At 35.5% G+C, this 12,957-nt stretch overlaps 1 protein-coding gene across 3 annotated transcripts; it reads right to left on the reverse strand.

The window, feature by feature from the left end:
• Nucleotides 1–207: 207 nt before the first annotated feature.
• On the reverse strand, nt 208–4,566 carry LOC104787004 (transcription factor LHW). 3 transcript variants are annotated; one of them, XM_019245947.2, is made up of 10 exons: nt 3,858–4,566; nt 3,583–3,761; nt 2,857–3,012; nt 2,634–2,757; nt 2,488–2,547; nt 1,341–2,393; nt 1,139–1,240; nt 946–1,059; nt 718–843; nt 208–636 (listed from the first exon to the last, which is right to left on the reverse strand). In XM_019245947.2, the coding sequence occupies exons 2-10, from the start codon at nt 3,675–3,677 to the stop codon at nt 487–489; spliced, it is 1,980 nt and encodes a 659-aa protein (XP_019101492.2). In that variant the 5' UTR covers nt 3,678–3,761; nt 3,858–4,566; the 3' UTR covers nt 208–486. The 3 variants fall into 3 exon arrangements, with proteins under 3 accessions (XP_019101492.2, XP_010510793.2, XP_010510794.2); XM_010512491.3 differs by having other exon boundaries at nt 3,891–4,360; XM_010512492.3 differs by lacking the exon at nt 3,583–3,761 and having other exon boundaries at nt 3,891–4,313.
• Nucleotides 4,567–12,957: the final 8,391 nt, after the last annotated feature.

Consider the following 12,957-nt stretch of genomic DNA (forward strand, 5'->3'; position numbering starts at 1 on the left):
TAGGCCTCACATTTCTTAACAAAGAAGAGTGGATTTTATTGAAAGAAGAGCTTCTTGTTTTTTGTTTTTAATAATAATAAGCTAATTATATACATAGAGTTACTAATCAAAGTAACATAAAGTTACTTGTAACATGTGTAGCTTTGTTGTGTACTGTTAAAGCTGTTGATGGACCGGTTCTTTTACCGGTTTTGAAATCCGTGAATCTTTTGAACTCTTACTGGTCGAGAAATAAATTTAACTAAAAAAATTACAAGTCCAAAACATAAATTAAAAAAGTGAAAATTCCACACAAAGGATAATTCCCAAAAATCGCAAAAAAATGTACAAACAAAAAGTTAATAAGAAAAGAAAACACTTAAAAATCATACATCTCTGTTTCAGACTGACTTTTTTTAAGTTAGTCATAGCGAGCCTAAGTCCTTGAGAGCGGTCCGCTCGTAACCTCTATATAAATCAAAAGCTTTAACCAAACCGGTACGGTCATTACATAGAACAGCCACCAGTAACCGGTAGGGGCATTGTAGCTTTGATACCATCCAAAATAGTTTTAGAGTTGCCTCCACATTTCATTGTCTGCTCCAAGATATTCACTAGCTGCATGAATATCTCCATCCTCGTCACGTCTCGACTTGCCTACGATACAATATCAACCCGGTTTCGGTTTAGATAAGACACATTTCCAAGTTAAACAAACTTGTAACTTATATAATATACCTCAACGGTGAAGCGAGCCCAAATCTTGTCTATTCGAGTTTCGATAACACCCTTCAAGATCGTCAACCCTAAGCTTCTAATCCAATCAGCGATTTCTAGAAAGAATCCTCGCTGTTCGCACAGCATCTGTGTCACGCAAAAAAAAAAAAAAAAAACGGATTTGATGAAAACTAATCCGAGACTATGAATGGTTTCTTTTAATACATTTATTTAAGGCAGCAATGTTACCTCAACTTGGAAAATGCGAGGTGGGTTTACATCCTCTACGACGATAGGACACACCATAGACTTTGACCCGACTTCAAAAGCCCATGTTGCTCCTCCACCTTCCTCTTTCAAAATCTTATAACAGCACAACAAAATGTCAGAACATACAAGACTTCAATAGAGAAACCAAAATCTTGATTACTCATCGTTTTACCTTGGATTCCCCGGTATGTTTCAGCTTATCAGCATGCTTGGAGACGTTTTGCAAGAAGAGCATGTGCTTTATTGTTCGTTCGAGGAGTGCATCAATGCTACACTGTTAATCAAAAACCACATTTACTATTTGTTAGTAACAATCTTTATAAGATATTCTTGTTTAATTTGCCGAGAATACTACAGATATTCCTTTTACTTACTTTTGCACCATTTGGTATGATTTCACGCAACTCCTTGACACGATCTTGAATCATCTGGCGATCTTTAGGCCTTGGTCTTGGATTCTCTCCTGGTTTAAGCCTTTTACGGTTATTAGTTGGTTTTGCAGTTTCGTTCTTATTCATCATCCTTGGACTATCCTCACGCTTCAAGCTGTGTGCTTGTTCAACCCAAGAACTGATCTGAGACCCGTAGACCGATGATGGTCCCGGTGGTTGCACGTGTTTCTTCTCAAATAACTGGCTACCTTGAGGGCTACTGTGAGATGGAGTGGTAACCGAAGAATTACTAACTTTAGTCAAAGTGGTTTTGCAGGACTCAGATGTTTCATCCGAGATCTGCTTTGATGATGAGCAAGCACCCGAGACCACAGCATCTAACAAATGATCAGTTCCTGAAAGTTCATACCCTGAAGAGACAAACTCAGGATCCATTTCTTGAATGATCCTAAAGTCAGATAACTCCCTAGTGAGTACATCAGTTCTCATCTGTGAAACTCCCCAACTGTTGTCACAACCTTTGTTCTTATCATCCAAACCCAACATATCGAACAAGTCATCGCTTCCAAGCGAGCGTTTGGAACTGATGTCGTCACATTGGAGTTGTTGCCCTGCTGCATCCACATTAGACATACAGGAGAAGTTTTGATTCAGCCATGCATCTGGATTTGTTGAAGGTACTGCAACTTCAGCAGCTGTTAGATAACCCATTGTATTTTGCCATCCTCCTTCATTTCTATCTCTCAGATTTGCTTGCTTGATCCGTTCATCCACTATATTAGAGGGAGCTTCTTCAACCATTTGATCTGAAGATCCAGTGGAGTTGAAGTGTGGCTTGCTAGTTTCAGCTACGAAAGCCGATGATTGAAGGATCTTGTGTCCTTGAGAAGGTATCATCCGGGACACTGGCACTCCAATAAAATCAGCAGCAGGTTCATATGTTCTGTAATTTTCAGATAAGAGAGCTCCCGGAACACATCCTAGTTGCAGGATAAGAGCCTTCACATCATTCACAAACCCCAAGTTCTCCATAATCTGAACACAAAACAGTTTAAAATTTAGTTAAAAAACAAGAATCTCCGTTTACATAACAATGTAACTTGTAACAAACTAAATAGCCAAAACTTACAGGCAGAGAGGAACCGAGTTGAACAACACCGTGAGGAACAACAGGAAAAACTGCAACAGTCTGAAGATCGAACGAGTCAAACTTCTGATTAGCTTGAACATGTAATATAGTACTCCAGTATACAAATTAAGAATAAATTGTCACACCTGAATACCAGCAGAGAATTGGAGAAGCATCTCATTAATAACCTCAGGTGGATGAACATCGCGGTTGAAACTGTTTGCTAGAATCCATTGATGATGTCCAGTAAATGCAGCTCGGCCAACTAACCTGAAAATGCAGTTCATTTATAAATCTGTATGAGCTATGCAGATAATCAAACCTGAACTTCACAACGATACAATAAAAGGGCAAGGCACAGATACATACCCTTCGCCTACCAAAATGATTCGATTGTTTAACATCATTCTGTTAGTAAGCAATTGAACCTTATCATTCCCTTGTGCATCAATACCAAGTCCAGACACTCTTCGCGGATGTGAGCTTGATGCGGTATCATTATAGCATTCCTCCCAAATCAACAAGCTGCACAAAAAGAAACACATCCAAAAGTATATGATTAAATGGAATATAAAGAATACACACACGACAAAAAGATGCAACAATGGTCAAGTTAGAATACAAGAAGAAGACGATTACCAAAAGATTTTGAGCTAAACAAAGACAAAACGAACAAAGACAAGAAAATAAAAATGAAATGACAAAGAGAGTTAAGAACTTGAGACAATCCATAAAACACATAACCAAAGGAAAAGGATATGGTTTTTGGTCGACAAAACAACAACAAATCGAAAGATTCTTTAAGACAAACAAGATCAAACCAAACACAAAACTCCAAGAAATCAGGAAAACAGAGATAAATAATTCTAGTCATCCTCGAGATCTGAGTTTTATACCCACTCAAATTCCCAAACTTTAAACTAACAAACAAGTCTTTAAAAAAATAAAAACTGAATATGTTTGACTGAATATTCAAAACTTTTGGCACATCTAAGAGACATAACAACAACATATACCTAAAAATACCCAAAAAAAAAAAAAAAAAAAAAATCCAATTTCAACAATAGTAATGAAGAGAAATGAAAAGTGGTATACCTAGAATTTTGACAGCCAATCTTCCAGAAAACAGCATAACACCATTGATTATTAACACACATAGACCTCAAAGCTTCTTGTAGTAAAACTCCCATAGCTTTCTCTCTCTCTCTCTCTATCTCTCTTTATAGCTCCAACAAGAACAACGATCTTTTCACTTACAACAGTGCAATTTCAAACTGCCCAGAAAAAAAAGAAAAAAAATCAAAACTTTTTTAACTTCAAAAAAGAAAAATCTCTAATAAACTATAGAGAAAAAAAAACACATTAATTACATTCTGTAAGGAGATTGAGGAACAAAGACTAACTTCCACGGCAAGATCCTCTTCCAGCTTGTTTTGTTCTAAGTCCTCCACTTTGTTTCCTCTCAGGATCTAAACTAAAAGCGATCATACTCCGACATGCCATTACTTCCGGTAATAATTAAGTAAGGAAAAGAAAAGAAAAACTCAAAAACCCAGAAAAAAAAAAAAACGAAAAAGTTTGGGTTTTTTTCTTCTTCTTCTTCACAAGATACTCCAAGCTTCAAGCTTTAAGATTCCAGTAATACCAGCCATTTGATATTAGCTTCTTCAAAGAACTTTAACAAGAAGAAATCAAATGAAGCTTATTTCTCTCTTTGTTTCTCTCTTTTGTGTGCTTCTTGGTGAAAAATAAAAAAAAAAAGGTAATGAAAATGGAGGAAAAAGGTACTACTGTCTTAATAAAAAAACAAGAAAAACAAAGAAGACGATGAATTCGAGAAAGGGTATTGATGTTTAGTAGAAATTACAGGATTGTGCCACTGAGTGGGGTAGTCGAAGTCTTTTGTCTTTTTCCGATGGTGGTAGACGAATAATTTAATTTCTCTTTTTTTTTTTTTGAGGTAATATCCTAAAAGTTTTGTTTTTAGATAAAAACAAAAGAGATAAAGGAAGAAAAAATTAAAAGACGTTCCCATATATATTTATTAAACCATTAGAATTTAGAGGATTTATGTACTTTGTAGTTGTAGTTGTTGTTGCCAATAAATTAAAGTAGATTTTTTTTTTTTCTGTTATTGCTTCCCGTACACACACACAAATAACAAATTCTCATAAGTTCAAGGTGTTTTATTTACGGGTTATTTTTAATATATATTATCATTTTATATATTTCTAAAGAAATTCACTAATACACACCCTTTGGTTCAACCTCGATCAACTAGTAGTAACTAGTTCATTCTCATATTACATGGACAAACAATTAAATGAGGTATACTCAAATGAATCTTGTGAATAAACATCTCTCCCAAATTGCTTTCCCCTAGATAAGAACCAAATTAAATGCTTAACGTTCCAGATATACACATCATAAGCATGGTAAGACAAAACCCACCACAAGCCTCTCAAGATTGTAAAAACTATGTTTGGTGCTCCTTCACGTATATAGAGTTTCTTATTAAGTATGCTTGGCTTGTAAACCATATTTTATACTTTCCCAAACCGTTATACTGACTATATATATCCAAGAGGTGCACCTTCACGCATACCGTGATCTAAGATTCTTATGTGCTTGGTCTATTATTTTGCTAAACAGTTATCAAATAGCGAATCCATCAAGATCAGAACCCAATAACCTAATACAAACTTATATATACTTTTAGTGATCCGACTCAAATTTTCGATAGAGATAACTATCATGAATATTACACAAAATCACTAAAACAACATCATAATATTTTGACCACCGTTATATAAAAGAATTATGATTCGAGCTTTCAGGTATCTTTACAAGGCACCATGCCGAATTTTAAATTATTTTTAACCAATATTGCATGTTTATTATTGTTCAACAAATTGACCCCTATGATTTTTTTTTTTTTAAATGCAATTGCTACAAAATTAAGGATAATGAAGTTCTCACGAGAATAGACCATACACAGCAGCTCCTTATTGTTTAAATATACAGATCTTTAGTTTTTTTAAATTTTCAAATGAATGCAATTTCGTAATGGATAACATATCAATTTTGTAGTGTTCATGATCTTGGAAAGCAAAAAAAAGAAAAAGAAATAGTTCACATGTCATCAATCACGATCAAATTTATCGTATTTGATTAATAGACCAATCCTAAAAAATCACTGTTTTTTTCTTTTTCTTTTAGTCATCATAGTTATCAGAAATAACTAAATATAATACAAAATTTTCTGCATTTCTGAATTGTATATCACATAATCATCGGTCACAACATTTCATGTGGTTACTACTATTCTCGTCCATGTTCAGATGAAGAGGCAAACGAACAAAACCTCCGCCTTTTTTTCTCTTATTGTGTAAGAACACACATAACACTTATTGTAAATTTGCGTCGTCCATGTTTCTTGTGGGAAAAAACATTTGCTATATAACAAATGAATATAGACATATCCCTAGTTACTTACTTGGTACATAAACTATAGGTGGTAGTAAAGTAAAAAAATTTGTGTGGTAGGTTGCAACTTTTCGAGTGAAAAATGAAAAAATGAATTTTATTTGATATCAACAAGAAAATGCAGAGAAGAAATTTGGAGAAATCACAACAAAAATAAAATAAGATAAAAGATGTTTAAAATGCTTAGGTGTAGTCTCGTAAACCATCAAGATTGAATTAGTGGTTGTTGCTGTCTTGATGACGTCACCAGTGACAATTTTTGCCATTTACTCTCTGAAATTTTCACAGAAGTGGCAGTGCCTTTTTTTTTTATTTTCACAGAGAGACCCCTATATATGACAATAGAGGTCCAAACTATATTCTCTTCTCAATTACATCCACTGAACAATAATACTTTATAACAAAGAATATATATAGAGCGATCGTAAAAAAAAAATACATATATATATAGAGCAAAATTAAGATTAATGTTATTCTGTTTTTAGAAATTATCTTCATTTAACTTATCATAAATTAAAGGTAATCTTACATTTTTAAAGAAAAATTTCATATAACATAGCTGTAAATGTTATTATAAATAATATATTTTAACAAATAAAATATATAAATAGAAATTCCATGTGGTAGTTAAGTAGGTGTTTGAGGATCCAAGTTGAACGTAAAACTCCCCAAAATACCAGATTCAATTCAATTTCGAAAAGTGTATTTTTACAAATTTACGTCTGTATAATTAATCTGATGTGGATTTACGGAAATGTTTACATGTTCATTTTTAGATTAGTCGAGTTTGATCTTGAAACATGTATTTATAATATATGTTACATAAAGTGTTCGGTGAGTTATATATTAGATGATGTCTAGTTGCTGAATATTTAATATTTTGGAAACTTGAAAGAAACCTAAAATGTGACAATGTTGGTTGATAATCGTATGTTCATACTGTTGGATAAACTTCAAGAGTTTAAAGCTCAATCCTTACCAAGGAAGATAAGGACAAGAGAGGCTTAGGACAATTTCTTAAAGGATTAGGAGTTAGTTAATCCAAATAAAATAGGAGATTAAGCTCTATATATATCAATGATTGAGGTGTGATCATGATATAAGAAAAGAGCAAAACATTGTTTAGTTTTTGAGAGGAGATTTTTCTAAGCAATAACATAAGAAAATGTTTTCTTATAATTCTAAAGTCTTTTCTATCTTATATTTGGTATCAGAGCTTCTAGGTTCAATCGAACAAGAAGTGTTTCGATAACAGAAGTTTTGGAAGTCGAATCACAACTATGGGAGAGATAGTTGAAACATCACGTCCGAAGAAGCTGGAGAAAGGGATATCTCTGCAGTGTCCTCTTCTGACTTCAACGAACTACACGGTATGGTCCATGAGGATGAGGATCATGCTGCGTATTCAGAAAGTTTGGGAAACAATAGAACCAGGATCCGATGATCCAGAGAAGAACGACATCGCTACTGCTTTGTTGTTTCAGTCGATTCCAGAATCACTCACCATGCAGGTTGGTAACTTGAGTACTCCTAAAGCGATATGGAACTCAATTCAGTCTAGGAATCTTGGAGCTGAACGTGTCAAGGAGGCTCGTTTGCAGACACTTATGTCAGAGTTCGAAAAAATATGAATGACAGAGGGAGATAAGGTCGATGTTTTTGCTGGAAAATTGTCGGAGATCGCAACCAAGGCAGGAGCACTTGGTGAAGTCATTGAAGAACCAAGACTTGTGAAGAAATTTTTAAACAGTCTACCTAGAAGCAAGTTTATTCACATGGTAGCTTCGCTTGAGCAAGTTCTCAACCTCAACACCACAAGCTTCGAAGATATAGTGGGTAGGTTAAAGGCTTTTGAAGAAAGAATTGCAGGAAAAGGGCTTCCTGAAGATTCACAAACAAAACTGATGTTCTCCAACTCAGATCAGTATCAATCAAACTCTAACAACGGAAATACTGGTTTTAGAGGCAGAGGACGTGGTAGAGGGAGAGGCTATGGAGGAAGAGGCTACCGAGGAAGAGGTAGAGGAAGAAACAATTCGCAATACAACAATCAATACAACACACAGGATTGGTCTAATACCGAACAAAACAAAACACAAGACAAGAAGGAGAAGAATATTATTTGTTTCTATTGTGACAAACCGGGTCACTATGTCTCGCAGTGTCCGGAGAAGGTTCAGAGAAATCAAGAAGCCAATAAAGTCGAAACATTAGAAACAGAGGAAGCAGATAAGGCTCTGTTTTTACATGAAATTGTCTACTTGAATGAAGAAAGGGTTATTCCAAGGAACTACACCAAGGAGGATGGGATGTGGTACTTAGACAATGGTGCTAGTAACCATATGACAGGCCATAAGGATTATTTTTCTGAGCTCAATAAGAACATTGGAGGCAAGGTGAAGTTTGGAGATGGATCTTGTGTGGAAATCAGAGGTAAAGGCTCAATAATCTTTCAGAGTAAAGATGAGGAACAGGTTCTAGTAAAGGATATTTACTATATTCCTGACCTCAAAAGCAATATTTTGAGCTTAGGACAAGCAACAGAGGTTGGCTGCGACGTTCACATGAGACAAGATTGGTTAACAGTTCATGATCCGAGAAACAGGTTGTTGGTGAGGGTTATGAGATCGACTAATAGGTTGTACAAGATTAGTCTAACGGTTGGAAGACCAGTTTGTTCACACACACGCATTGAGGATGATACCTGGAAGTGGCATGTGAGACTTGGCCACATAAATTTCAGAACTATCAAGTCAATGTTTCAACAAAAGATGGTCCTTGGCTTGTCTCAAGTAAGAGATGAGAAGATGCTGTGTGAGTCATATCTTGTCGGGAAGCAGACAAGACAACCCTTCCCAAAAGCTACAAATTTTAGAGTTTCTAAGCCTTTGGAGCTTCTCCATGCTGATTTGTGCGGACCAATAACACCTGCAACTCTTGCGCATAACAAATACATTTTTGTTATTGTGGATGATTTTTCTAGATACATGTGGTCCATCTTATTAAAGGAGAAAAGCGATGCATTTGGAAGCTTCAAGTCTTTTAAAAGTGTGATTGAAAAAGAACTGGGAAAGGAGATTATCACTCTTAGGACTGATAGGGGAGGAGAATTCACATCAAGTGAGTTTAACAGTTTCTGTGAATCAAGTGGAATTAAGAGACATTTGACTGCTCCATACACTCCACAGCAAAATGGTGTGGTTGAAAGAAGGAACATGACCTTGATGGAGATGACAAGAAGCATTCTCAAGGCTATGGAGGTTCCGAACTATCTGTGGGGTGAAGGAGTTCGTCACAGTACGTATGTGATCAATCGGATACCAACTAAAGCTTTGATCAACATCACACCATATGAGTGTTTGCGTGAGAGGAAACCAAACATTGAGCATCTGAGAGTTTTTGGATGTTTAGCATATGCAAAAACTGAAACTGCAGGTCTCAAGAAGTTAGACGATCGATCACAGTCGTTAGTCCATCTTGGAATCGAGCCTGGTTCCAAGGCTTATCGACTGTTCAACCCGTCTACAAGGAGAATTGTGGTTAGCAGGGATGTAGTTTTCAGTGAAACCAACAAGTGGAGTTGGAGCAGAACAGAGGACAGCCAAAACAGAGAGCCTGGGATGTTTCATATGCGTTGGGGTGAGATAGAAGATGTTGGTAGTGGTCCAATATCATCGCACTCTACAGAGCAAGATAAGGAAATATCATAACCAGAACCTGAACCTGAAACTGAAAGAAGTGACAACAATGAGAGTGTTGTTGTTCAAGAGCCGATAATAAGACGATCAGAAAGACAAGTTAAGAAGCCAAAACGGTTTGAGGACTATGTTCTATTAGCATCTCTCGAGAGTGAGATAATGCTTTTAATGATCAATGACGAGCCACGGTTCTATGAAGAAGCAAGAGGAATGCAAGTGTGGAGATTAGCTTGCAAGGATGAGATTGATTCTATCAACAAAAACAAAACTTGGTTTCTTGTTGATAGACCGCAGGGTGCGAAAGTAATTGGTCTCAAATGGGTTTTTAAGATCAAGAGGAATGCAGACGGTACAATAAACAAGCACAAGGCTAGGCTTGTTGCTAAAGGCTATGTGCAGGAGAGTGGAGTTGATTACGAAGAAGCCTTCGCTCCTGTAGCTCGTATGGAGACTATAAGGATGTTGATAGGATTGGCTGCATCAGAAGGATGGGAAATCCATCATCTAGATGTTAAGACAGCTTTCTTGCACGGTGAGCTGAAGGAGGATGTTTATGTGGATCAACCAGAAGGTTTTGAGATCAAGGGGGAAGAACATAAAGTTTATAAGCTGACAAAAGCTCTATACGGCTTAAGACAAGCTCCACGAGCCTGGAACACCATTGGATCAAATCTTAAAGGATATGAACTTCAAACGATGCTTAAAGGAAACTGCAGTCTACCGAAAGGAAAAGGGAAGAGACTTGTTGATTATTGCCGTGTATGTTGATGATTTATTCATCACGGGAAACAGCCTCAGATCAATTGAAGAATTTAAGACAGGGATGTCATCAAAGTTCGAGATGTCTGATCTCGGAAGACTCACCTACTACCTTGGCATTGAAGTGAATCAAGGAGCTGATGGTATCACTATCAAGCAAGAAGGATATGCACTAAGGATTCTGAGAGAAGCTGGACTACAAAGCTGCAACTCGACAGTGATTCCAATGGAGTTCGGGTTGCAGGTCTCAAAGTCTCTTGACGAAGCAGAGATAGATCCTACTCGGTTTAGAAGAAACGTTGGTTGTTTGAGATATCTCTTGCACACTCGACCTGACTTGTCTTTTGCGGTGAGTGTTGTGAGCAGGTACATGCAGAGTCCAAGGAAGCCTCATGGAGAAATTATCAAGTAAATCCTGCGATATCTCAGAGGAACAACGTCTTACGGACTCAAGTATAAACGAGAAGGTCTAAAGGAGATTGTTGGCTTTAGCGACAGCAGCCACAACATCGATCAAGACGATGGGAGAAGTACTACAGGGCATTTGTTCTTTTTTGGTGAAACTCCGATCACATGGTGTACAAAGAAGCAAGACACGGTTGCTATGTCTTCATGTGAGGCTGAGTTCATGGCAGTTACAGAAAGTGCTAAACAAGCTTTGTGGCTGCAGGATCTGTTCAGCGAGGTTACAGGCAAGAAGGAAGCTCAAATTATGATGTATGTTGATAACAAGTCTGCAATTGCACTTGCGAAGAACCCAGTGTTTCATGGGAAGAGTAAACACATACATAAGAGGTACTATTTTGTGAGAGAATGCATTGAGAGGGAGCTCATCCGTGTGGAACATGTACCAGGAGTGGAACAAAAGGCTGACATCCTCACTAAGGCACTAGCTAGAGTGAAGTTTGCAGAAATGAGAAGCTTGATAGGAGTTCATGAAGTAAAGAAGGAAGACTTGAAGTTTAAGGGGGAAAATGTTGGATAAACTTCAAGAGTTTAAAACTCAATCCTTACTAAGGAAGATAAGGACAAGAGAGGCTTAGGACAATTCCTTAAAGGATTAGGAGTTAGTTAGTCCAAATAAAATAGGAGATTAAGCTCTATATATATCAATGATTGAGGTGTGATCATGATATAAGAAAAGAGCAAAACATTGTTTAGTTTTTGATAGGAGATTTTTCTAAGCAATAACATAAGAAAAGGTTTTCTTATAATTCTAAAGTCTTTTCTATCTTATACATACAGTTTTTCTTTGGGCAAAGTGTTTATTCGGTTATTTTAGCATAAAATGTAGACCATATTGGTTCTATCTTCAGTTTTATACTAGGTGGACACAAGTATTCAAAGGAAAAAAAAAAGTATGAGATAAACTTGCTATAAACATTCGATAGAGGTGTAATAATTTGTGAAAACAATAGAATGTAGAGAAATGATAAAATATACCGACATGTATAGGAATGATAGAATGATCGATGTTGGAGGGTTGGAGAGAGGAAGAATGCCACGTGGGTAGAGTGGGTAGGGTAGAGTGGTGTAATAGAGTGCGAATAATGAAGAATGATGAGAGCCTTTGGCTTTGCCTTTGTTTCATTTCAAAATTCAATCTTCATCTTCCATCTTATTTGTATTTGCCATTAGTTAAAAAAAAAAAAAAATTCAACATCGTCCTCTTATTTTACTTATATATATATATATATATATATATATATTGGATAATTGTGTAAATTATTTAATGAGATGTTGTAATTTAAGTCGACATGCCTACATAAAAGAAAATTTGTATAATCGAGTTTATGAAACATGCACGCTCTATATATAAAAGTTAGTCCATATAAATACCACCTAAAATATCTAAATACATTTGATGTGTCATTTAAACCTGAACATAAACTTTGAAAAGGTGAATAAAAAGTTTCAAAATATTTATAATGTTAAATCGTAAATAGAAATAAAACACAATCATTTTGGTGCTTTAGTTTGACGTCTGTATTTCTCATTTTTATAGTATTAAAAAAATTCATAGAGCATTTAACAACTCATTCATAATTTTATGTTGGAGTTACTAACATATAAAAAACTTTACGTCAAGGTTATCACCAAATTATGGTAAAAAGAATGGATAAAAATATGATCGAAAAGCAATTAAAAAAAGTTAATACCGTCAAAGTGTTCATGCAACCAACAAAAATAGAGACGTCTGGTTTAGACATCACAACGGGAAAACATTTCATAGATGTTCATGCATCTTGGTATCAAAAATACATTATCCAAAACAAAATTAGTGACAATGCTAAATACTCTTAAAATTCTTGATTTTTGGATGTTCAAAAAAATTAATTGACTGATTTTTGCTGTTAATTTGTGTTCATTTTTATGTGTGCTATTATGTAGTTAATAAATTAGATCCAGATATATAGTTACAACTTGTATGATTAGACTCATCTTCGACTCCAAATATAAATTATATTTTTCATGTATAAATCTGATTAAATATAGAAAATATGTAGAAAATAACTTTAAAACAAAA

The sequence above is a fragment of the Camelina sativa genome, chromosome 5 (genome assembly GCF_030686135.1).
Source record: "Camelina sativa cultivar CO46 ecotype springtype chromosome 5, ASM3068613v1".
Lineage (NCBI taxonomy): Eukaryota > Viridiplantae > Streptophyta > Magnoliopsida > Brassicales > Brassicaceae > Camelina > Camelina sativa.